The 24,260-nt window shown below is 35.9% G+C and overlaps 4 protein-coding genes across 8 annotated transcripts in view; 1 reads left to right on the top strand and 3 right to left on the bottom strand.

Annotated features, from left to right (window-relative positions):
- The window catches only part of LOC132701259 (glutamate receptor ionotropic, kainate 2), a 143,897-nt gene that overhangs the window by 56,094 nt on the left and 63,543 nt on the right, over window positions 1-24,260 (top strand). For both annotated transcript variants that reach the window (XM_060669050.1, XM_060669049.1), the window contains exon 2: window positions 23,771-23,860. In XM_060669050.1, coding sequence (XP_060525033.1) covers window positions 23,776-23,860 — 85 coding nt within the window. In that variant the 5' untranslated portion in view covers window positions 23,771-23,775. The remainder of the gene's footprint in view (window positions 1-23,770; window positions 23,861-24,260) is intronic.
- Window positions 645-6,199, bottom strand: LOC132701143 (odorant receptor 49b-like). 3 transcript variants are annotated; one of them, XR_009618722.1, is made up of 8 exons: window positions 6,012-6,199; window positions 5,712-5,963; window positions 4,712-5,024; window positions 4,557-4,656; window positions 4,414-4,506; window positions 4,207-4,362; window positions 3,762-4,152; window positions 645-763 (listed from the first exon to the last, which is right to left on the bottom strand). XR_009618722.1 is itself a non-coding variant. In XM_060668848.1 (7 exons), the coding sequence occupies exons 1-7, from the start codon at window positions 6,169-6,171 to the stop codon at window positions 4,108-4,110; spliced, it is 1,119 nt and encodes a 372-aa protein (XP_060524831.1). In that variant the 5' UTR covers window positions 6,172-6,199; the 3' UTR covers window positions 3,457-4,107. The 3 variants fall into 3 exon arrangements, 2 of the variants coding, with proteins under 2 accessions (XP_060524831.1, XP_060524832.1); XM_060668848.1 differs by lacking the exon at window positions 645-763 and having other exon boundaries at window positions 3,457-4,152; XM_060668849.1 differs by lacking the exon at window positions 645-763 and having other exon boundaries at window positions 3,457-4,152; window positions 5,712-5,957.
- Window positions 8,362-9,526, bottom strand: LOC132701366 (odorant receptor 43a-like). The gene is made up of 5 exons (XM_060669205.1): window positions 9,026-9,526; window positions 8,871-8,970; window positions 8,725-8,817; window positions 8,518-8,673; window positions 8,362-8,463 (listed from the first exon to the last, which is right to left on the bottom strand). The coding sequence occupies exons 2-5, from the start codon at window positions 8,928-8,930 to the stop codon at window positions 8,419-8,421; spliced, it is 354 nt and encodes a 117-aa protein (XP_060525188.1). The 5' UTR covers window positions 8,931-8,970; window positions 9,026-9,526; the 3' UTR covers window positions 8,362-8,418.
- LOC132701060 (odorant receptor 49b-like) lies at window positions 11,688-16,393 on the bottom strand. 2 transcript variants are annotated; one of them, XM_060668716.1, is made up of 7 exons: window positions 16,107-16,393; window positions 14,739-14,978; window positions 14,357-14,684; window positions 13,922-14,021; window positions 13,187-13,279; window positions 12,976-13,131; window positions 11,688-11,821 (listed from the first exon to the last, which is right to left on the bottom strand). In XM_060668716.1, the coding sequence occupies exons 1-7, from the start codon at window positions 16,312-16,314 to the stop codon at window positions 11,771-11,773; spliced, it is 1,176 nt and encodes a 391-aa protein (XP_060524699.1). In that variant the 5' UTR covers window positions 16,315-16,393; the 3' UTR covers window positions 11,688-11,770. The 2 variants fall into 2 exon arrangements, with proteins under 2 accessions (XP_060524699.1, XP_060524698.1); XM_060668715.1 differs by lacking the exon at window positions 11,688-11,821 and having other exon boundaries at window positions 11,847-13,131.

The following is a 24,260-nucleotide window of genomic DNA, read 5'->3' as shown; positions in this document are numbered from 1 at the left end:
GATACTGGAGCTGCATCTATGTCAGGCCGGGAAATTTTGGCGCTACCCTCGTATATGCCATGTCGACCTATCTTTACGGCTCATTGTGCGCGAAAAAAAAAATCGTTCCGCTACTGAATATCTTGTCGTCAGAATCGGAAAACGTTTTTTCTTAATGATAAGGCGAGGGGAAACCACACACGTGTTTGGGCCCTGTAATCACAAGGTCTAAAATTAGCGGTTGCGGATATCGCTTTGCAATAGAGAATTGTGTTTTTATTCGCTTTGAAGTCTATGGGTGGACATTTCCTTACGTCCTTACGTAGTGAAGTTATGATAATGCGGGCGACGAAAAGGACGTTAGTATGATTAGACTATAATTAATTGGGATGCTACTAATTACGAAAATTTAAATTTTCAGTTGGCAGAATAGTGCGAACACAAAATGAATTTGTTGTTATTATTTCTGTAACTCTTCCGGCAGACGCTCTTAATAAGATAAAGATGCTTATAACAATATAATACGAGGTGTGTTCAAAAAGTAAAGTAACTACTAAGTTTGACCACAAAGTATTTATTTATTCATCAAAATTAATGTAGGTATAGCCTTAATTTCTTCCTATTTTTTCTTTATCTCCTCAAACGCTCCTTTCATGGGTTTCCTGAGTTTTGGGAACAGGAAAAAGGCATCAGGTAAATAAATCCGGTGAATATGGTTGCTAAGGCAAGATTGTGGTTTTTTTTTTGGCCATAAAGTCCGGACGCTTTCTTCTTATTGCTGAAACTGTGAATATAGGTTACTTCTTGAATACACCACGTATATAACACCGTGGCTTAAAAAATGACACAACTCAAAAAACGAATTTAATTAATTAATAAACATGCAGTTTTATAGAAAAATTAAAGACGAAATTCATTGGAAATTTCATTTAAAGTCAAAAAATTAACATTTTTTTAATTAAAAAAAATTTACCCCGATTTAGGTTAAATTGTTGTATGAAAAGTTGATATAAAATAATGTAAAAGACTTTTCCAAAAAATGTTACAATTTATAACGTAAATGCAGAAAACTACCCCAACTAAATAACCGAAACATCAGTATAAGAAAAAAAATAAATTGCACTTTATTTCTATTTCTATTTCGAATTTATGTGGGGACTATATTATCTCAACCGAAGAAAGAAGAAGAATTAAGAAGAAGAAGAAGATTTTTTTATTAACCACACATTGTACAATAATAATACAATTGCAATAAAAGGTAAAATACAAAAATAAAATGTAAATCGTACAGGAAATGGATGAAAATCGATTTATCAAAATAACTAAGAACTTAAAGTTCAGATTTTCAGGAAATTATATATTATGAATTTTTCCAGGCCCAGGTATGTTATTAATACATTTTTTATCAAATTTATAACACTGGGACTTAAAGTAGGAGTATCATTTTTTGATCTGATCTTTGACTTCACTTGGTTCCACAGATGCTCTATGAGGTCAAGCATGCATTGATATGGAGGAGGACCTAAATTCCCTTTTCCAAACAACTCTGTGGAGGGTGGCACGGACTATATTTATATTTGTTTCATCTTCTAGCTTCTTTTTCAGGAACAACTTGGCTTGGATAATACAATATATTCTCCTTTTTATTAGATGCCGATCGCTATTGTCTAGGCGATCAGTTTGATTAAGTTTCCATACACGTTTCTCACAATACGTAGAATAACTTCTTCGAAACGCACAGTAAAAACGTTAATTCCACACTGTCACAAATGGTCAACACTCGAGAAATATATCAGAAAGAAAGAAATATACCTGGGCCCACTCCTGCTTTGTCACTCAAGTAGGAATAAATTTTTTGTTGGTGGTTTTATCCAATTACAGTAGGCAAAAGTTTTATTGTCAGAAGCCAACACTCTCTCCTCATTAGACCTTCCAAGGTACCGAAACGTTTACGCTTCCTTTTGTGTACTAGTAACTAGAATTTTGGTTTAAGGGACACATATCCCTCTCTCTATATATAGTCTATATATTGTCTAATTATGCTGCACACTTAAACACAGAAAAACACATTTTTGACGACAATTTTGATATTTTACATAGAAAAAGTAGAAAATTAAATTTATTGGAAGCAATGGAGGTTAACAAAATGAGACATTCAAATGTATTGCTTAACGATCAATTAGATTTAAATACCTCTCCTTTATTGAACTTAAATTCTCGCAACAACATTAATTAAGGTTTTATGGTGATTTTTCGGTATATATAGTAGCAGGTAGTTTGTAAATATTACATTTAATAAAGACACGGTGTTGTCGAAACAATTGTCATGTCATAATATATAATTTCGTGAAAATCTGAACTTTTAGTTCTTATTTATTTTGCTATGATCTTCACACATTTCAGTAAGCCAGCGATTTTAATTTAGATTTTTTATTTTGATGGAATATTCGTCCACAATATAGAAACAATTTTCAATAAGAAATACTTTAATAATTGTTTTGAACACCTCAAAAGCCATATGTCTGTACCTACTGGCAGCATATTCTACAATTTAATGTTTAAAGAATTCTTAAAGAACTCTTATAAGAATTTTTACACGTGCTGGATAACTAGGAGACACCTTCAAATATATTAGTATGCTTGTGAATTTGTAAAATATTATAGAGAATATAGATCCAGGGCAGTGTTTCAACAATTGCAAGAATTCTTATAGCCCTTTTCTCTATCCCGAATATTTGAACAGCATTGACAGGGTTTCCCCATAATATTGTGCCATATAATATGTGGGAATGAAATAAAGCATAATACACTGTCGTTGTGGCATTTTCTTCCAGACTCTCCTTAATTTTTCTAAGGACGAATAAGCTGGAAGATAGTTTTCGCTTAAGAGATAAAATATGAACTTTCCAGTCAAGTCTACTATCAAGTGTAATGCCAAGTAATTTAGCCGACTACTAGCGATAAGAATATGTTTTGAGTTTTGTCCGTATTCAATTTCAAATAATCATTTTGAAACCAATTCTCCAATAATATTGTGTAAAACTGGCATCGTCCGCAAATAAAGCACATTTGACATGCCCCATCAAACGGCATAGATCAGCGACATACACTATAAGAAACACAGGGCCGAGCACGGACCCTTGGGGGACCCCGCCCATACCTAAACAGCTTCTGTTCAACAAGATCGTGCGAGCTACAGTGGAAGACCTTGCTAAGGTCACACATTGTCAACCCCGAAGGGCACATGAAGTGTTACACCCAGTTTTAGGTCAAATTACTAAAACTTAAATAAGATCCGTTAATATTCGTTTATTTGCAAATTGATTTTTTTGTTTGCATTAATTACTTAAATTTTAAATTTTTAAAATTAAATTTTATGAGTTTATTTGCTCATTTCTCAGGTAAAAATTAGATAATGTCATTTTTTAACTAATATTATAGCAATAGACGCAAAAAATAATAATAAATAAATCGCAAAGCATAAAAAATTAATGAATAAAAAAAGGTAGTTGTAGGTTTTTCTAAGATCTTTTGGAAAAATATATATATACACGGTGTTTAATAAAGTAGAAATTTTTTCGTTTCACGTAATCTTCGAATAACGCTAATATCAAATATAAGCGAGCAAATTAAAATATTGGAAAAGTATTGGGTTGGGATATGAATTATTATTAAATTAAAAATTAAGTTAAAAAAAAACCGTTTTGTTCGTTACACTTTTTTGAGCCACCTTGTATATTTTAAAATGCGCATCCTAACAATTTAAAAAAAATTGTATTTACCATTTTCCCATATTCCAGTAACTTTTCTCTATTGTTGATCCACCCTGTACATAACCAAATAAAATTGTCTGATTTTTCACGAATTTCGATTTCCAATAATTTACTCAAGAACAGAACAATTTTTTAGGTACTTCAGATTTTTGACAATAACCGAATCCGCCTGCTTCGTCGATTTTGGAAAAGTAACTCTGCTCCATATAAGAGAGCAATTCTTATCCCAATTTTTTGATTATTCGATAAGGTTTTCCCAATTCCAAATTTTAAATTATTAAAAGATAGTATTTTGAACGAACACACATTTTATGTAGATTTCTTAAACGTATATCGTATACTTCATTGGGGGCCATCAATTTTTCATAATGGAGGTGTACGAATAACCCAGTTTCAGCCTCTGAAATTTTGAAGATTTGGATCTCATATTCGTAGGCACTTCGTAGACACTCACAGATATGCCGGCATCCAAATCCATCACTCCCAACCAACCGATACGCAGACTCAGCGGTTTCTGGCACCTCATCATCATCACGTGGATCAAAATTTTCGCGTGTCGATTCTGGTTATACCAGTCGCTGTTAAAGAGAGCTTTCGCTAGCTCCATACTCTGAAAATACCCCTCCATTCACAAAATGCTACAATGATAGACCGCAATCACCTGCAGTATTATCTCGTTGCAGTTCCACGAAAACGTCATCAGCTGAAGCGTGGTGAACGTCAGTACGGTAAAGGTGATCACCAATTCCTCGCCCTGATAAAAAACGGCTTAATCACGCATCGAATCGAAAGACCATCACTCACGGCTATAATCTGGAGGATCAGCAGGGCGAACGTAAGCGAGCAGACCGTATAGTCCAGCATCACAATATACTTGAACGATTCGCTGAACTCGGTGGTGTATCTGAAATATAACCTGCAAAGAAATCACCAAGAAAGAAATTGCAGACATCACTTACACGATCAAGCGTTGGTGCTTCTCGCACAGCAGCTTCAGGCAATCCAGGGCTTCCTGCTCCTGCCGGTTAAAGTGCTCGAATTGGTGCTGCAGCACCTTTAACTGAACGCTGACGAATATAGCCAACGAGTTGAGCGACGCGCTAGTGACACCAATGCAGAAGCAACTGAAAGTCGGTCTGATATTCTGGTCCACCAAGGCCACCAAGTAGTATTTGCTGGGGTCGAAAGGGTACCAGTACCTGTAGGGCAGCGGCTTCTCCGTGGCGTTGATGTTGTCCGGCGAGTTTACGAAATGATACAAGTTCACGCCGCCTAAAATTTTTTTTCTGTGTCTATGAGAAAACATCAAAGAACTCCAGAAGAGAACAAATTTATGAAAGAAAAAAGTGGTTTTGCCTCTTAGGAAGGATTAACCTTGGATAACGGCTAAAAATAGTGATGGAAGTCAACAAGCAGAAGAAGAATGCAATAATATCTTGTTTTCTTCAAGATGGAGTTAGAGTTTCCTCTAGCCATTTTCATTACGATTTTACCGAAATACCTTGCAAAACATCCGAATTCCTTTAACCTTTTTTAAAAAATGACACTTCCTGATGAAACCATATTTCCCGTTGACAGGCTTTCCAAAGCATGCTGAACACTGGTTATATTTGAGTCTTGCCTAACTTTGGAAACTATATAAAACCCACATTTTTGTTTCCAGTATAGTTTTATAGTTCTCAAGCAAAATTCATATTTTTCTAAGTGGCCGCAAAGGTTTTTCTAGACAACACAACACGGTCAGCCTCTCTGAGCTCTATGGAAACCTTATCTTCGAATGAGTGTATCTTTTTTTAATACTTTTTTTGGTATTATGCTTTGGGAACTCCATTTCCCCGGTCAACCTGGAGTCCACTTCATAATAATCTCCTAATTCCCTACTTTAGTGACTTAACATAGTTTTGCAAAATAATTAATAGGTTCTTATGATGTCTTCTATCTTCCACACGAGAAACTTACCTACTGTAGCTATGCTGATTGCTATCACCGTTCCAGAGGTGACCAGGACTAACATGAGGTTGTGGTTATACCTCGCGTGTTTTCTGTATAGCCGACGTATGTGGAGTTCGGTACGGGAAGCTTTCTGCAGCTGCCGGTTTTGCTCCAAGAGCACTCGCAGCAGGTTTACCATGCGTCTCGACTGCCACGCTATCATTTTGATAATGATGACGATGTACACGAGGAATTTGTTTGCGTTGTCCATCGCTGCAACTTAAAACCTTTCCGAAGAGCTTATTTTTTAAAGGGTGACTTCCCCACCTATCGCCACGTCAGTCTTCACCAACGAAGGTATTTCGACGAGCAACGAGAGAGCCGCCGAGTAGCAAAATAATTGAAAGGACAGCGAGTAGACCTGGTAGATTCGTTTCCCGAAAACGGAGGCGTCTGGACTTTCCACTTTCCAGATCCCGATCACCATCAGCAGTCTTCTAACGTGCGTAAAATAGTTGTCTACGTTCATGTCTGAGAAGTGCGAAAGCGACCGCCTTTATGTAGCGGCGATGGGGGGCTTGTTCAGCGGCGTCTCGTTATTTTTTTTCAAGAGGGTGTTCGAAAAGGCGAAACAACAATAATTGTACAGGGTGTTTGTTTATATTTTGCAAAAAACAGAAAAAATTTAAGACTTTTCATGTATGTAACATAACTTGCATTGTTTTAAACATAACACCTAGTATATTTTAAATTATTTGGAAATATCATTTCTCCTGATTTTTCTATATTCGGGTTCCAATTTTGTTTTAAATTACTGAAGCTTAAATAAATTCCGTAATATTCATTTGTTTAGAAATTGGTGGTGTCCTGGATGTGATTTCAATTAGTTACCTAATATGGTTATTTTCATCGATTCAGCTGTAGGTATAGCGCAAAGTATAACCAAACATCCAGTACAAGAATGATCGGTGATGCGCAGGTGCTTTTAGCACCATTTTTTTGGTGAAACGGTAAAAAAAAAAACTGCAACGCTTGTGCCCGCCGTGCTGCAGATTTAAAGAACGGTATCCCTAATAATACGTTTAAGGTAAAACCTCACATTTGACTTTAATATATGCACACAGAGGTCTGTAATCATAGGGACTGTTATTATTGATTATAGACGTTCAGGATATCGCGAAATGTGGATAGTTCCCGAGGGAATCGAGAAACAGCGTCTGGACGGTAGTGCGTGTTGGTGCGGTGTGGTTAAAGATTTTTGACAGTAGGGATTCTCACAAAACAACTAAATTTCTTAAAAATTTTTTTTCTACAATATTAATTGAGCAAAAAACCAGCAGTGAAACACCTATGGCTATTATTCATTTGAGAAATTCCGAAAAAGTTGTTGACCAGTTTTCATTTATCTGCGAAAGTACTATACAATAAACTAAAAAAGTAATTGGACAATGAACGATCGGGACACTCAATTATTAACACATTATATACAATAAAAAAAAAGTTTCCTTTAGCGGCGCATTACTACGGGCTACTCTCTGGTTTTCATCAGCGACGTATACCAGTACCCCAGTTTCAGTCTCTAAAAATTATCCATCTGAGAAAATGCCAGTAGCGTCCCGTCTATTGCTTCATAAAAATGTGATGCAAATCGGACACGGACGCCACTAGCAAGAGTAGAACAAAAAACCTTGTACCCATGGACATGTTTCCCGATGAAAACTAACCAGAAGAAAGAAATTTTATTTGTTTATCAGATAACATACAAGTAGTATAGTAGTGTGGGTTCTGAATCACTTTTCGCGGGAAAATTTTAATTGTCGTGAACTGTCGGGTGTGAGCGAATTAGCACGGAAATTTTTCAAAACTGTGTGACTTCATTGGATTCTGTTCGAATTTTTTCTGTCCCCTCCATGAATGGTAAAAATCTGTAGGTATGTGGATTTATTAGTGAGTAGTTACTACAGAAGCAACTTGAATATAGCGATGTCTTCTTCTCCAAGGGGGATTAATGGCAACTTGTTTCTTCAAGGGTTTGGAAGTTGTCAAAAACAGGAGCTTGGTGAAAACCTAAATAAAATCAATGGTGCACATAATCCGAAGACACCGGAACATTCATGACAATTAAATTTTTCCCACCAGAAGTGGATTTTTTTCCGGAAATAACCAAAAAACACCATAGCAAATCTAAAACCGCTGCTAATCTGAGATAATTATTACATTTCATAGAACAGAATGTCCCGAATATGACAACTAAAACCGAGTTTTATGTTCCACTGATTTCTTTCTTCGGCGCTACAAATGTGATTTTTAAATCATAAATAAAATTTCCAGTAAATATCTTGAACTACACTTATTTCGTTTCATAGCGTTGTTTGAAAAACACATAAAAATCGCTGAAAAAAGATGCACGCCGTCGTCGGATCGCTGCCAGGAGCCAGATCTGAATCGCGCAGCTCAAAAGTTATAACGGTAACAGTCAAAAACAAGAACTGGAGAACATAGAAAGGACAGACAAAAAATATTTTCTGCACCAACCACACCTGCACCATCGATTTTGGGAAATAACTCTGAACCATATAAGATGGCAATCGCACTAAAGTTGCAAATCATCCCGGATTATTCTTATCCTAATTTCCCAATTCTAAATCTTAAAGTTTTCAAATATAATGTTTTAAACGCACATTTTATTTCGATTTCTAAAGCCTACATCCTATATCCACTTCGTTGGGAGCCATTAATTTTTCATGATGGAGGTGTACGAATAACCCAATTTCAGCCTCTGAAATTTTGAAGATTTTGATCTCATGTTCGTAGGCACTCCGTAGACACTCACAGATATCCCGGCATCCAAATCCATCACTCCCAACCAACCGATACGCAGACTCAGCGGTTTCTGGCACCTCATCATCATCACGTGGATCAAAATTTTCGCGTGTCGATTCTGGTTATACCAGTCCCTGTTAAAGAGAGCTTTCGCTAGCTCCATACTCTGAAAATACCCCTCCGTTCACAAAATGCTACAATGATAGACCGCAATCACCTGCAGTATTATCTCGTTGCAGTTCCACGAAAATGTCATCAGCTGCAGCGTGGTGAACGTCAGTATGGTGAACTTGATCAACAATTCCTCACCCTGATAAAAAAAAACTACTTAATCACTCTTCGAATCGAAAGTCCATCACTCACGGCTATAATCTGGAGGATCAGCAGCGCGAACGTAAGCGAGCAGACCGTATAATCCAGCATCACAATGTACTTGAACGATTCGCTGAACTCGGTGGTATATCTGAAATATAACCTGCAAAGAAATCACCAAGAAACAAATGGCAGTGATCACTTACCCGATCAAACGTTGATGCTTCTCGCACAGCAGCTTCAGGCTATCCAGGGCTTCCTGCCCCTGCCGGTGAAAGTGCTCGAATTGGTGCTGCAGCACTTTTAACTGGACGCTGACGAATATCGCTAATGAGTTCAGCGACGCGCTAGTGACTCCAATGCAAAACAAACTCAGCGTCGGCCTGATATTTTGGTCCACCAAGGCGACCAAGTAGTACTTGTTGCGGTCGAAGGGGTACCAGTACCTGTAGGGCAGTGGCTTTTCGGTGGCGTTGATGTTTTCAGGCGATTTTAGGAAATGATAAATGTTCACCCCACCTGAAATATGGTCTATGTGTCCATGGAAAAGATAAACATAAAGTACTCAGCATGATGCAGAAGGAGAGCGTGCTATACTCATACTCCAATTGAAAATATAAGGAAGGGAATGTGTAGAAAAGAGCTATCACTAGCAAGAAACATCAGACAATGGATGCAGAAAGAGAAGAACTGGAAAATAACAAAAAAAAAAAGAATTTTAATTTTTACAAAATACAAATTGGGCCCGATATATAGGGTGGTCCGTTTATTATGGGGCAGTATATCTGAGAATCTGTAAAGAATAGTTAAAAGAACCAGTAAAAAAATGGGTTTGTATTTTGGTGGACCAATAACAACTTCATTTATTTATTTATTTCGAAAGTTACAATATATTAGCAACAAAACTATTACAGCATTCACAAAAATATATAAAAATAAAATTTTTCATAAAATTATCTATTATTTGTAACATGTGTATATTTTTATATGTTTCTAATCTTTGAAATAGTGTTTTTTGTGGATTTTTGTCCATCTGGATTTGTAATTCGTTCCATTTTTAGACATTAAACAAATTTAAAAACCTTTATGTTGATAACGTTTTTATAAGATTTATTGAAACAGGAAACCTTGTACAAAGGGACTATTCTCTGAAAATGGCAAACATAATTTGTTTATACTTTTGCAATTCCAATAAGTGGACCTTAAATTTTTTCCTAAATACTAGAACTGAGCTGAGAACACTAGACAATCTTTTCATTTTAAGCCATTGCATGGCAAATATTTTTTCTGATATACGGTCAAACTTTCTCAAAGCATTAACGAATCGGCCACATCTGTTCTGGATGTTTTGCAATCTGGATTTATCGGCAACTTCAGAAAGAATGTAAAAATAGAAATAGTCGAATTGGATTTATTGCATAGAACATTAAAAATAGAACATATACATAAGGAGGAAATGAGAAGATAAACAGGAAGGGTATACTATGGCAGATGCAGTAGAAATACCCCGAAACATGGCCGAAGATAGTGATGAAAATATGAACCAACAAGCAAAAATAGATGATAGTTGGGTATTTTTCTTCCAATTACACTTTTGGCGTCTTGATCGAAGATGTTGCAGGTCTATCTGGAATTTTCTTATCAGGTTTTCAACCGATATATTACCATGCGCTGCCAGTGAAATTTCACTTTTTTCGCAGTCAAACCAATCCTCTATTTTCCTTCTTTTCAAATTAATTCCTAGAGACTTGTGGTGTCTTCCATCTTCCACACGAGAAACTTACCTACTGCAGCGATGCTGATCGCTATGACCATCCCAGAGGTGACGAGGAGGAACATGAGCGTGTGGTTGTACCTCGCGTATTTTTTGTATAACCGGCGTATGTGGAGTTCGGTACGTGAGACTTCCTGTATCTGCTGATTTTGCTGTAAGAGTACTCCGAGCAGGTCTACCATCCGTCTCGACTGCCACGCTATCATTTTAATGATGATGACGATGTACAGGGTGAATCCGTTTGTTCCGTTCCGTGTTCGGGAAGGCGAAACAACGATAATTGTACAGGGTGTTTGTTTATATCGTACAAAAGCAGAGAAAATGTTGGATTTTTCATCTAGTTTCTTATGATAATTATAGATCACAAAAAACAACATAACTTGCATTGTTCTCAATATAACATCTAGTACATATTAAATTATTTTAAATTATTATATTCAGGTGTAAATTTAAAGTGAAATTACTGAAACTTAAATAAATTCCATAATATTCATTTGTTTAGAAATTGGTGGTGTCCCGGATGTGATTTCAATTAGTTACCTAATATGGTTATTTTCATCGATTCAGCTGTAGGTATAGCGCAAAGTATAACCAAACACCCTGTACAAGAACGATCGGTGATGCGCAGGTGCTTTTAGCACCGTTCTTTTGATGAAACGGGCAAAAAATTTTGCAACGCTTGTGCCTGCCGTGCTGCAGATTTAAAGAACGGTATCCCTAATAATACGTTTATGGGAAAACCTCACATTTGACTTTAATATATGCACAAAGGGGCCCGTAATCATAGGGACTGCAATTATTGATTATAGACGTTCAGGATATCGCGAAATGTGGCTAGTTCCCGAGGGAATCGAGAAACAGCGACTGGACGGTAGTGCGCGTGAGGGCACTGCGGTTAAAGAAGTTTGACAATAGGGATTATCACAAAACAACTAAATTTCTTCAAATTAGTGGCATTTTTTTATACAATTTAATAAATTATCAATAAAACGCCCATAGCCATTATTAATTTCAGAAATTCCGAAAGAGTCTGTAAGTTGTTCGCCTTAGGTAGCAATTTTTTAAACTATAAACGTAAATAAACAATTAATAATGGGGACACTGTTTATTATATATTATGATATATATTATATACAATAAAAAAATTCCTTCAGCGGCGTTGTAAGTTTCCACGATTCTACTCCCCGGTTTTCATCAGCGACGTATACGAGTACCCCAGTTTTAGTCTCTAAAAAAATACTCGCCCTAGCAACTACATCATTTTACGAAAACCTGATATGTAGAATTCACTAATTACGTCATCCATACAAATTATTCATCTGAGAAAATGTAAGTTACCAAATTTCACAAAGATATGTAGTTCGTTTTTCAGATAAATACGTGCTGTGTAGCGGTGCCGGTTCTAAGCCACTTTTGGCGGAAAATTTTGAATTGTCTTGAATGATCAAAAACAGTGATCAAAGCGCAATTTATTCAATTACGAAAGCTGGCAATACAAACAACAAGACTGAGAATTATATTCTACCTGTAATAAAATGATTTCAACCCTGCATAGGGAACACCTAAGTTATTACGCTGCATTAGTTAGTAATATTACAGACTCATCGACATATACCGATAAAACATGGAAAAATGCAGTGGTGCACCTTTACCATAAGATAAAGTACGAGTAAAATGCTAAATTGTTCGTATTAGATTAGATTGCAGAAAGTTTTATAATTCCCGTGGCGGAGCATATTATTAGTTAGGCCTGGGTTGGCACGGGAAATTTTTGAATCTACGATTAGAACGACTTCATGGGGTTTCTGTTCAGCAGTATTTTTTTCTCTCCCCTCCATGAATGTAAAAAATCTGTAATCCAGTGTATGTATGGTTGATAGTTGCGACAGGAGCAACTGTAATATAACGATGTCAATAATCAGTAAGTTCTCAAAAACTAAAAGTTATATAGTCAAATGAGTACCCGACAACTCAGAAACAGCGCACTTCGATGTGTTCACTCTAACCTAAAATACTGATTGAAGTAGCCCGATTCCAAGAAACTTAGAAATCAATTGAAAAATTGCGTTGTTTGTTCAGTACATCCTTTGATTAAATTGTTAGAAGCGTAGTGCCTATAGTTGTGTTAATTAGTGCCTCTTTTGTGTAGACTTCTATGATGTATTGCTAATAATATCAACCTAAAATATGAATAAAAGAACTTAATACTAAAAAAAAAGTCCACTTTACAGGTTGTTGTTGGTATTTGTTAAATAGTTAAAAACCATTAACCAATTAACCAAAACTAAATCATTTTTTTTTCAAAATTCTTTTTCCTAATACCCTATTACTGGGTATACATAATACAGAGCTATATTTGCAATCAACTTTTATCAGACCTACCGAAATACCGGCGCTCAAATCCATAGCTCCGAGCACACCAATTTTCAGGCACAGGCATTTCTGACACCGCATCATCATGATGTGGATAAGGGTCTTGGTAGCCGACGTTTGTTCGTACCAGCGACTCTCATACAGCGCGAAAGAGAGTTCCAAGCTCTAGAAAACATTTTGCGTACATTCCACTTCTCCGTCAAAATCACACATCGTTTACCTGGGCGATGATCTCGTTCGAATTCCAAGCGAACGTGAGCAGCTGCACGATAGTGAACATTAAAACTGTGAGGTTGAAGATTACTTGCTGTCCCTGCGATAGCATTTCATTCCACAGAATTACCGGCACGGTATAACAAATAATAACTAAATGTTTATAGATACGTGGATGATGTCTTTGCTTGCTTTGTTGGAACGGACAGACAATTGAATTCTTTTTTAAATTTCTTTAATTCATTACATAATTGTATAAAATTCAGTATCGGGATTGAACGCATTAACGCATTAAATTAATTAAATCAACGCATTAACGAACATACAAGAGCGTTTAAAAACAATAGCCTAGATTCTAATTATGTTACACATTTAAACACAGAAAAACACGTTTTTTACGACAATTTTGATATTTCACATACCAAAAGTAGAAACTTAAATTTATTGGAAGCAATGGAGATTAATAAAAATAAAAACAATTAGAATTAAATACCTCTCCTTTATTGAACTTAAATTCTCACAATAACATTAATTAAGGTTTTATGGTCATTTTTCGGTATTTATAGTAGCAGGTAGTTTGTAAATATTACATTTTATGAAGACACAGTGCTGTCGAAACAAATGTCATGTGAAAATATATAATTTCGTGAAAATCTGAACTTTTAGTTCTTATTTATTTTAATAAATATATTTTCATCAGGTAAAAGCCACCTCAGTTCAATTACGGTATAACAACACTTACCGCGATGATTTGAACGGTGAGAGTTGCGAATGAAACGGACGTTACCATGTATTCCAGAAAGATGATGTCTTTTAAGGAGTAGTTGAACTCTCCCACGTATCTAAAATTCCAAAATTGGTTTCACAACGAGTGTTTGCTTTCATTGCATATCAAAAAAAACAAGTGAAATTGAAAACAGTACAGAAGAGAAGAATAGAGAACACCATAGACATCAAAAGTTATCCGAGACGTTGCAAAAATCCCGCCCGGTTGTGACCTAAAAACCTATAAGAAGTCTTCTACGAAGTTTCAAAAATTGTTTCAAAGTTGTGACAGGCCAATTGGAAGCTGGAAGCATCACATGTCGTCCAGGTCCGCACGGTTCAATGTTTTTGAAGGTGAATTATCGAACTTGATGCGAATTGTAAAGGGTACTATTTGGCAAGGGTTCCTTACTCTATGAGACGTTGATGCTTCAGGCAGAGCATTTTCACCGTACGTTCTGCCGACGCCGTCTTCAACTTTTCGTCAAATTTCCCGACGTGTCTGAAGTCGTACTGCAGCAGTTTCAGCTGCAACCTCAGGAAAACGACGACGCAGTTTACAAACGCACTCACCACACCCATGCACAGACACGCCAGGGTGGGTCGCAGGTTCTGGTCCACCATTACCAACGCGTAGTGGTCGTCCCTGTCGAACGGGTACCAGTAACGTGAACTCACAGGCTTGTCCGAAACGTTGCGATTCTCTGCGCGCTTTAAAAACTCGTAGCATTTGACGTCACCTAAAAAACAGACTAACGGAATGGCGGAATTTCGAAGGGCATCGGGGTAGGTACCCAGAATCGAAACGCACACACCCATGCAAGTTGCCGATGTCACAAGCAGCGATACGAATTTGTTGTCGTAACTGACGTGCCGTTCGTAGATCATCTTGACTGCAGCGTTAGTCTCGGTCAAAATTTGAGCGTCTTGGGCCAACGCCAGCCTCAGCAGCTTCAACACCCGTTCCGACTGGCACATGACCATTTTGAAAATTATGACGCCCAGGATTATGAACCTGCCGACGTTGTCCATCGCTGCGTACGAAAAATGAACTGAAATTTGGGTCCTCCTTCCATAGACTAAATTGTACTGACTCAAGAGTCATTAGGTGTTCTTTGGGTATTCTTTCTATAACCTAAAATCGACTGATTCAAGAGGCCCCGGATATTTTTGGTTCCGCTTTCTTTAACTTTTTAAGAGACCTCAGGTGTTCTTTGGGTATCTTTTCAATAACCTAAAGGCCGCCAACTCGAGAGATCCCAGATATTTTTTGGGTATTCATTCTAAAGGGGGACCAAAAAAAAAAACAAGCGACTTTATGTTATAGTTCATAGAAAGGAGACCTAAATAAGCACCTAGGGACTTCCTTTATCTCTAAAAGATGTTAATGTCGAATGTGTCTTCATAAAAAGCTGCAATGATTGAAATATCGTGTAAGCAATGCGAGAAAATTTATATTGGACACACAGGAAGATAATTTTTAAAAAAGACGGGGGAGGATCTAACAGTCCCCCTTTTTGTTAATTTGTTTATGAATTTGACTTTAGTTGTTATTTGTTACTTGTTTTTCATTTCTTTACATGTATAATTAACCAATATGAAAAAAGAATATCAGTATATGGTTTCCATTGCTTTATGTATGTATGCATTCATTCTTTCCTGTTGTGTATTGTTTTTTTTTTGGTTTTGTTTTTAACATTTTTGTTTTATATAAGTACGTTGATCTACATAGGATAGTCTTAGTTAGTTTTCTTTGTTACTAACTCTGTTTTAAGTATAGTATATTTAGTATAGTATATTTTAGAGTACTGAAGAAGAACTGAAAAATATGAATTTGATTTTCTCTAATAACAGCTCAAAACTAATCTTTCCGAGAAATTAAGTTGAAAGAGAAGATAAATAAATAAAGATGGTAGCCACTTTCCATTATTCTAAATATACCAAGTATAAAAAAACACAAATATATTACGTTAAGCAACATTAATTTATAAATCAATTGAATTTTCCGATAAAAATTACATCGGATTATGATTAGACTTAGTTTATTGAGACCAAGAGAAGATTTTTCTTCAACTCCAAACGTATTAGACGTGGACTTTGCAAATTTTAAAATTCAAACTCTAAAGAACACAGAGTGTAAACATTATAAAAAATCACCTCACCAGCGACCGTATCCGTGCGGATCAGCTCGGGCAGCTCAACCGCCAATGAAACCATCGCCGACCAACAAATCAACTGAAAGGTTACGGAATATGCCTTGTAGACCACTTTCCCAGTGTTGGACCGGCTGCCCCAATGTTCTATCCGCCAAATTCCGACAACCATCATCAGGAATCTGATATAAGCAAAGTAGCCCTTCTTGGAGGACATCTACCCCATCAACACCCAAGGCGGTGTACCCTTTACTGGTTTCGTTCGGGATAAGTAGAGGCTTTAAAACGTGAGACGACCTCCCACTCCCCACCCGCGGTCATTGATATCGCCTTTACCAATTCAGCAGCTTTAAAAAGTCCTATACCGCAAATATCGAATTGTTTCGACGTTATTATAGGGCAGATAATACACACATGCCGCGCTCTGTAATTAACACACCCCCTCACGTTTAAATTGTTTTTTACGCCGTTGAAATATTCATAAACTGCCAGGTATCTCAATGGGTCCCACAGAGGGTTATTTTGATTTAAACTCTTGACTGGCACTTGTGCCCTACGCCGAACATAGCAATATGATCTTATGAGGTTGACAGATCAACGACCTCTGAAAAAGACTCATGCAATCTGAACCAAGGGATTTTGAGGAATCCTTGAATTTCTTCTTATCTTCATCCAGATGAGATATTAAGTTGAAAAAGAAGATTAATAAATAAGCACCGAATTTTTCGACAAAAATAGTGGTAAAAATGATATTGCTTAGTTTACTGACCACAGTTATTTTCAGGATATTTTCGATTTTTTAGCATCTAGATTACCAATGAAAAATTTGCTAGTACATGACGTTATAATCCTATATTCCAGGAAGAGCAGAATATATATACTATTTTAAACAAAGTGGTCCACTTGTTTATTGCATCGATATTCCTAATCTAGTAAAGAAATTTGGTCCATAGTCCATGGCCCAGATGTCCCAATTCCTGAGAATCCAGCCAGTTTGGAAGAAGATATCACCAGTTTTTCTGAACCTAAAACAGATGAAGATACCCTTAGTTATGATGGTGATATATAGCGGTTTACTTTTTTATTGCATCGCCAGACTACAATTATGAAAACTAGGGGCTTTTTATTGACTCATCCAAGAAAAGTTTAAATACTGTTTTTTTACGGAACGCAAATGAAAACATGCTACGACTACTTGAGAAAATCAAATTGAAAGTTCGGTGATTGGAGGTAACTTCAAAATTGTGGGACATCTATTAGATCAGCAGTCAGGACATAGGAAGTACCCCTGTTTTTTGTGTGAGCAACATGGGGTACAAAAAAGAACTGACCAAAAAGGGCCAATTTAATTCCCGGATCAAAATATTTTTCATGATAGCCTAATTGATCCATGAAAGAATCTCTTTCCTAACCACTGTTGCATATTAAATTGTTACTAATCAAACAGTACGTTAAAGCTTTAAATAAAGATGGAACGTACTTATGTGCAAATTTTCCCTCTATTTCAGATGCAAAATGAAAGGAAACCGCTGCTTCGAGCATTCATTTCTGATTTGCTTGGAAAATTTTCTTCCACGAGGGTTAACGTTGTTGCATTTTCCTTCATTTCTTCTGCTTTTCCATAATCCATGGGGATTAATGGTCAACAAGTCCGCTTGTGTATCAGCTACTAAGAATATCTTATACACTTTGCCTCAGTCAGTAAGATTTATGCCTTCCACACCTCTAGAAATCCTAAAAATTCTCCGGAAATCTTGGTTTTGGTACATTTTATATATCGTTTTTGTGGCAAAATTTTCGGTGCTCGTTTGTCATTACTAAAAATTATTCAACAGAAAACGTTTCCTTTTTAAACAATTAAAAGCGTACAGGTCGAAATTCACGACGCTACGTGTCCAGTTAACCACCGGCCAGCGAAATTCTTATAATCCTCCCTGCCAAGACAATAGACCCTTTGTTTCCCACTTTCATTTCCTCGCCCGACGATAAATCTCGCGGCCGACGTAGTAGAGTGTTTCCTAGTGAAATTTTTTACCGCAGCGATAAAGGATTCGCTTAGACGGTCTCCGAAACGACCAGAAAACATCCATCAGTGTCCCGAAGCACGGAATCTTTCGCTAATAAAGCGCGCATCTTCAAACAATGAAATTAATTTATCTCGAGGACGCACACACTAGCGAAATTTGCTGGCTGCTGATATTAACCGAGCGACGTTGCAAGTCAAACAAGCAAACAAACTTGGAATTTACTCCCGCTAGGCGGGGGCTAGAAAAACAAATTAAGAGGAGGCGGTTCGTGCCGTATCGCTGAGCCGCTTGATCTATTACGGTCCCACGAGAGCTATTGTCTCTTTATTATTAACGTGCCGCGAGATAACCAAAGTTCGAAGAGGAACGCGCTCGATTTTATGCACCGTTGTGCGTTTGTACCGCGCGCCATTGATCGAAGTTCGGGCGACCGCTGGCGGATATACCGGCGGCCGCGGCCGCGGTCTCAGAACCCCTCTAGACATACTACTTATGACGAGAATAATAACAGTAGGTTTAAAAATGATCGTATGAGTCGTAGTCCGGTTGAAATTTAGTCAAAATTACTTTAAAATCTCAGAGCGGCCAAACACTTTCATATATACAAGGTGCGTCGTAATGTTTATTGTCTCATTGGTTTCAAAAGTTATGAGAAAATGGCAAACACAAAAGTTTATTAATTAATTAAAAATAATTGAAAGTATACAGGGTGGCTCAAGAATGCGCTACGAATAAAACTTTTTTTTTTAATATTTCACATTTTGTTTTCGATTCTTCAACTTTTTTATTAATAATAATACATGCCCATACGAATATTTTTGCGCACCATTTTTTTTTTCTTAAAAATCTCGCGTAAGCCCTACAACTTTTTTTAAGTACGTCTTATACCTATTTTTATACTTTAATATTTATTTTAATTTTTTCAACACCCTGTCTTTGTCTAAGACTATTGCTAAAACATTAATTATGAAAAACAATTATAATAAATTAATTAATAAAAGTTGTAGGTTTTTGTAAAATCCCCAAGAAAAAAGATATGTATGGTATGGTGAAATCATCGGAATATACATATATTTTTTACGTCATCTTCGAAAAACGCTAATATCAAAAATGAGTGATCTACCTTAAAAATTAATTGCGCAATCGAAATTTTTTGCAAGTGTAAAAAATTAGAAAAGCCATTAGGTTTATGTACGTATTTTTATTAATAAAAAAGTGGAGGAATTTCAAAGCGAATTCAAAAGAAAATTTAAAAATATGTTGTTTAATTCGAGCTACCCTGTATACTAATAATTTTTACGTGTGTATCCTAACAATCATTACAACTACTGCATTTACCATTACTTTTCAAACCAATGAGAAAATGAACTTTACTCTAACTCACCCTGTATAACAAAATGTCTAACGTAGCAAGATTTTTTCCGTAGAATTCTAAATTCAACAGGTTGTACTTTTGGGATATGTCAATACTATACGGGTTGCCCCAAAAGTGCTAACAGCATTACAGTTTTACTTTTTAAAAACAGATCTTGCTGCATATTATAATATTTTTGGCTAAAACGATCAAAATAAATGTGTTTCAATGTGGTTTTCATTATCTAATCCTCAATGTTTCCTAAATAATTTGAATTTTGTGAATGTGTAATCTTATTTTAATTTCTCAAATACATAAGAAGCATTTAAATGATTACAGCAGATTGTGACAGTAGACTCTGTTCCAAATCTCAGTTATTAAAATTATGTATATTGATAATATAATAAAAATAAATATAATATTGATATAAGATGAATAAAATATTTTTACGAAATTAGATATCATAAAACCTCTGCTTTTGGCTATTAAATTGATTCAAATGATTTTCACAATCTAATTCAATTTTTCGCGTGGGCGTTAAATGCATTTGCAGAAAAGGAGGACTTTTTTAGACCATTTATATTGGGTTGTTCGGAAAGTCATTTCGTTTTTTTTGGGGAACATGAAAGACAGTTTTCGTATAATGAATAAATATTTTATTAAATTATTTATTGGCCATTCTGGTCCAACACCTTTTGCCATCTTTCTGGCAGTAACATAATTCCCCTCTCATAAAAGTTTTGGTCCTTGCTGGCAAAAAACTGGTTCAGGTGGTTTTTGACATCTTCATTTGAGGTAAAGGTTTTGCCATCCAAAAAATTTTGCAGGGACCGGAACAAATAGTAGTCGGAAGGCGCCAGATCTGGAGAATATGGTGGATGTTGCAGTACGTCCCATTCAAGCTGTAAAAGTTTTTGGCGAGTGACCAAACTTGCGTGAGGTCTCGCATTATCCTGGTGGAACACTACACCCTTCCTGTTGATTAATTCGGGCCTCTTCTCTTTAAGTGAATCATTCAATTTGTCCAGTTGATGACAATAAACTTCTGAATTAATCGTTGTATTGTCCGGCAAAAGCTCAAAAAAAACGATTCCTTTGACATGCCACCAAACGGAGAGCACCACCTTTTTTTGGTGAATGTTGGCTTTTGACACGCTTTGAGCCGGTTCATCTTTTCTGCTTCATGACCTCTTGCGTTTAACATTGTTGTATACAACCCATTTTTCGTCCCCAGTAATAATCCGCTTCAAAAATGGATCATTTTCTTGACGTTTGAGGAGCGAATCACACACGTCAACGCGACGACACAAATTTCGCTCCGTACGGACATGGGACAAATGGCTATAAACAGTCGAATTCGACAAATTTAATCTCTCACCGATCTCTCGTGTGGTTATTCGCCGATTTACATCAACTAATGCCTTTATCGCATCTTTGTCAGCTTCGACCGGCCTTCCAGACCGTGGTGCATCCTCGACATCAATATTGCCGGATCGAAATTTTGCAAACCAGTTCTGGCACTGGAGTACTGTTAACACGCCTTCTCCATACACATCCGTCAATTTTTTTCTCGCTTGGACAGCATTTTTACCTTTTCTGAAGTAAAAAAGTAAAATATGACGAAAATGCTGCTTATTGCTCTCCATATTTAAAAGGGCACCAACCAAAAACTACTGCGTAGAATTAATAGAACTTTTTCACACGCAAGCCTTGCAATATCAGCTCTCAAGACATATAATGGTTATGCGGCTTAAGTGTGAAGTGGGTTTCGAAAAAACGTAATTAAGTCCTCTGACGGGAAAAAACGAAATGACTTTCCGAACAACCTTATAAATAAAAAACTGTAGGATTCCGGCCTCCGGTAAGCTACAACATAAGATGTTTCATTTAAATTAATCAAATTATAGCAACTTGAAATTCCAATTAAATTAGGACACGTCAACCCCGTATAAAATTACTATACTTAAAGTTTGCGAATCATTTTATCATAGAATCTTAAAAAATTAAAGAGTCCCGTTAATTTAAATTGCATTGAAATCGAAATGTAATTTTGATCTACATTGCTAAAGCCACAATGTTTAATTTGCTTCCTATTATACTGACTAGAATTTCGTATATATTGTATATATAAAATTTGAAGATGTATCTTTTATTTAGAGATATAATAATAATTATAAGAGTAACAACAATTAATTGTTTATTATTGCAATTACTGTTCGTAGATCAAATTATTACGAGAAGAATTATTATAAAAATATTCCTTGAATTGGAACGAAAATGTGGCCATTACGCGATCGTTTTTGCCGGCATTTCGTCCAACTGTAAAGGGAACGTTTCAAAACGAGTGAAAGTGTCAAAATTCAAAGCGGTTGTAACGACTTTCTCAAGACGTCTCCATCTGTGTTTTCGAAACTTAGGGTGGGCGGGGAAGTCGTCATCCCCAGCGTTGATAAATTGAAAAACTTCCTGATCCCATTGAGACGTTTTGTGACTAGCGGCATTGAGATCGGAATCTGCAGATTTTCGAGACGCAAAAAGGATTTTTATTATTAAATACTTGGAAGCGTAGAAACTACGAATGATAAATGCTGACTACGCACCCCTCCCGATTGTACTACTTACAATTTGCTTAAGAAATTTTTTTTCGTTAATATCCTTCAAATTTGTTGCGAAACATTCTATATTCTGTACATAAATTGTAGCTTTCTGAGCTGTTTTGGGGATAAAAATTTTTTTTTAGTAAGCTAGAGTTGTCGCTAGTTTGGCGGTACTTATATTCAGCTCATAAAGTTTGAGAAAATAATTTTCCTACCAAAAATATGGTAATTTTCAGTTATTATTACAACGAAATTGAATTTTACAAATGTGAAGAAAATTGTTAAAGTTTTGCTATGTTACTTCGTTCATACTTCATATAATTTTTCTTATAAATTTCGAAAAAAATCCGCAATCTGTTTTTTTTATACTTGTTAAGTTAATATTTCATAATTTCATTGCTTTTTTATAACTCTCAAATGTGGTTAAGCCATCATTTAATTGCTAATCCTGTTTTATAAATGCCCAATAAGTTGTAATTTTTTCTTTTAAACAAAACATTTGATTATTTTGAATATAAATTTACTGATTTTTTAACTAATCATTAGTTCTGGTTAGTTTTGATTAGTTTTAAATTATTACAAACCCAACCCGCTCGCGTGAGAGTGTATTTCGGTCCTATTTCGCAAAAACCACAAAGTTTGAGAAAAAGATTCAGTATTTCAATTACTATTGGCGTTCCTACCGAAAATATGGTAATTTTCTGTTATTGCTGCAAAAAAAAATGAATGTCATAAATGTGAAGAAAATTGTTAAAGTTTTCCTGTGTTATTTTATTCATACTTCAGATTTTTTTTTATAAAACCCCAAAAAAATACACAATCTGCTTTTTTTGTACTTGTTAAGTTAATATTTCATAATTTCATTGCTTTTTCATAAACCCATCAAAAGCGGTTAGCTCGACGTTTAGTTGCTGATTTATAAATGCCCAATAAGTTGTTATAAACGCAACATAAGGGTTTGATCAAATATATATATATATATATTTATATATATATATATATATATATATATATATATATATATATATATATATATATATATATATATATATATATATATATATATATATATATATATATATATATATATATATATATATATATATATATATATATATATATATATATATATATATTCTCACGTATTGATTCACGGATGGAAAAATGTGATGACACTATATTCCGGGATATCATCCGTTCGCTCGTTGAACTCCGACTGGAATCCTGCAAATCCTGCATCCGACTGGAATCCTGCAGTACAGACGTCCAATTTGCTAGAAATCTTTACGAGTTTTTTGAGTTAAACTAAAAAACAACAAAAGCTTAGAAGACGAGATTGTCGATAGTGCCATTTTTCTGACGTGATGAAATTATTAATTTCAATGTAAAACAACAACATGTTACTAACTTAAAGGGACCTTCGGAAACAATAGCCGGAAAACCCGTGGAGTGGCAAACAAACGAAACATCTCTCGTCGCAGAACCAAGGCGCGACTCTCTCCATTTCGCGATGCAAATGGAACGCTAACGATACACTCGAAGCCTTTTATACGCTAAAGTGTCTTCCGACTAACGATCATTAGCATTAGGGTGAAAAAAACCCTGCGCGTTCGTCGTCACGAATAGTTTCGTTATCTCAAACTTCGAACTCGTTATTTCTCAAACGCTTTTGACGGCGCCCTCTTCTGTTTTCAGATGTCATGGCCATCAATTTGCGGACGCTTCTGATCTTGTGCGCACTGCAATGGCGGTGTTCAAACGGATTACCGGAGATGATTCCCATAGGTACGTATCCCGCGTAATCCTCGCAAAACTGCGTATTGATTTCGTCGACGTTTATCCACAATCTGTGAGGTTATGACGGTCAGTTTATTATTTTTTTATCTTTCGTTCTGAAATTCAAATTTGGAGTAGTTCTACCAACCACCCACAACAATTTGGAGCAAAAAGGTTTTGCTGAAAACAAAGTGAAGGAAAAAACGAGAAAGTAACACCTCTTTCAAAAACAAAAAACTCCACAGATTTTAATCAGCTGTGATATAGATGAAACCTTAAACTCTCTTTCGACAAAATTTACGATACTGTTCATATCAAATTATTACATCTTCAAAAGTTTTTCATTTATCGTCAAGAATTCACCCACAACACCGGAAATTTCTAGAATCTATTAGAATTTTTTGCCCAT

This window comes from Cylas formicarius, unplaced genomic scaffold, assembly GCF_029955315.1.
Source record: "Cylas formicarius isolate icCylForm1 unplaced genomic scaffold, icCylForm1.1 PGA_scaffold_4__25_contigs__length_36172078, whole genome shotgun sequence".
Lineage (NCBI taxonomy): Eukaryota > Metazoa > Arthropoda > Insecta > Coleoptera > Brentidae > Cylas > Cylas formicarius.
The sequence above is the reverse complement of the archived record's forward strand: the minus strand, read 5'-3'. Positions and strand labels throughout refer to the sequence as shown.

Bases quoted from the DNA above. Each gene is read 5' to 3' on its own strand.
- LOC132701143 (XM_060668848.1), bottom strand. From the start codon at position 6,171: ATGGTGATCGGGATCTGGAAAGTGGAAAGTCCAGACGCCTCCGTTTTC. The intron at 4,657-4,711 runs GTAAGTGATGTC...GTTATATTTCAG, and splicing joins AAGCACCAACGCTTGATCGT to ATACACCACCGAGTTCAGCG. The intron at 4,363-4,413 runs GTGATTGCGGTC...GGGTATTTTCAG, and splicing joins GCAACGAGATAATACTGCAG to AGTATGGAGCTAGCGAAAGC.
- LOC132701366 (XM_060669205.1), bottom strand. From the start codon at position 8,930: ATGCTGGATTATACGGTCTGCTCGCTTACGTTCGCGCTGCTGATCCTC. The intron at 8,818-8,870 runs GTGAGTGATGGA...TTTTTTTATCAG, and splicing joins TGATCCTCCAGATTATAGCC to GGTGAGGAATTGTTGATCAA. The intron at 8,464-8,517 runs GTGAGTGTCTAC...TCAAAATTTCAG, and splicing joins ATTTGGATGCCGGGATATCT to AGGCTGAAATTGGGTTATTC.
- LOC132701060 (XM_060668715.1), bottom strand. From the start codon at position 16,314: ATGTCCTCCAAGAAGGGCTACTTTGCTTATATCAGATTCCTGATGATG. The intron at 14,979-16,106 runs GTGAGGTGATTT...TTTCGTACGCAG, and splicing joins CCGCACGGATACGGTCGCTG to CGATGGACAACGTCGGCAGG. The intron at 14,022-14,356 runs GTAAGGAACCCT...TTGGAATTTTAG, and splicing joins AAGCATCAACGTCTCATAGA to ATACGTGGGAGAGTTCAACT.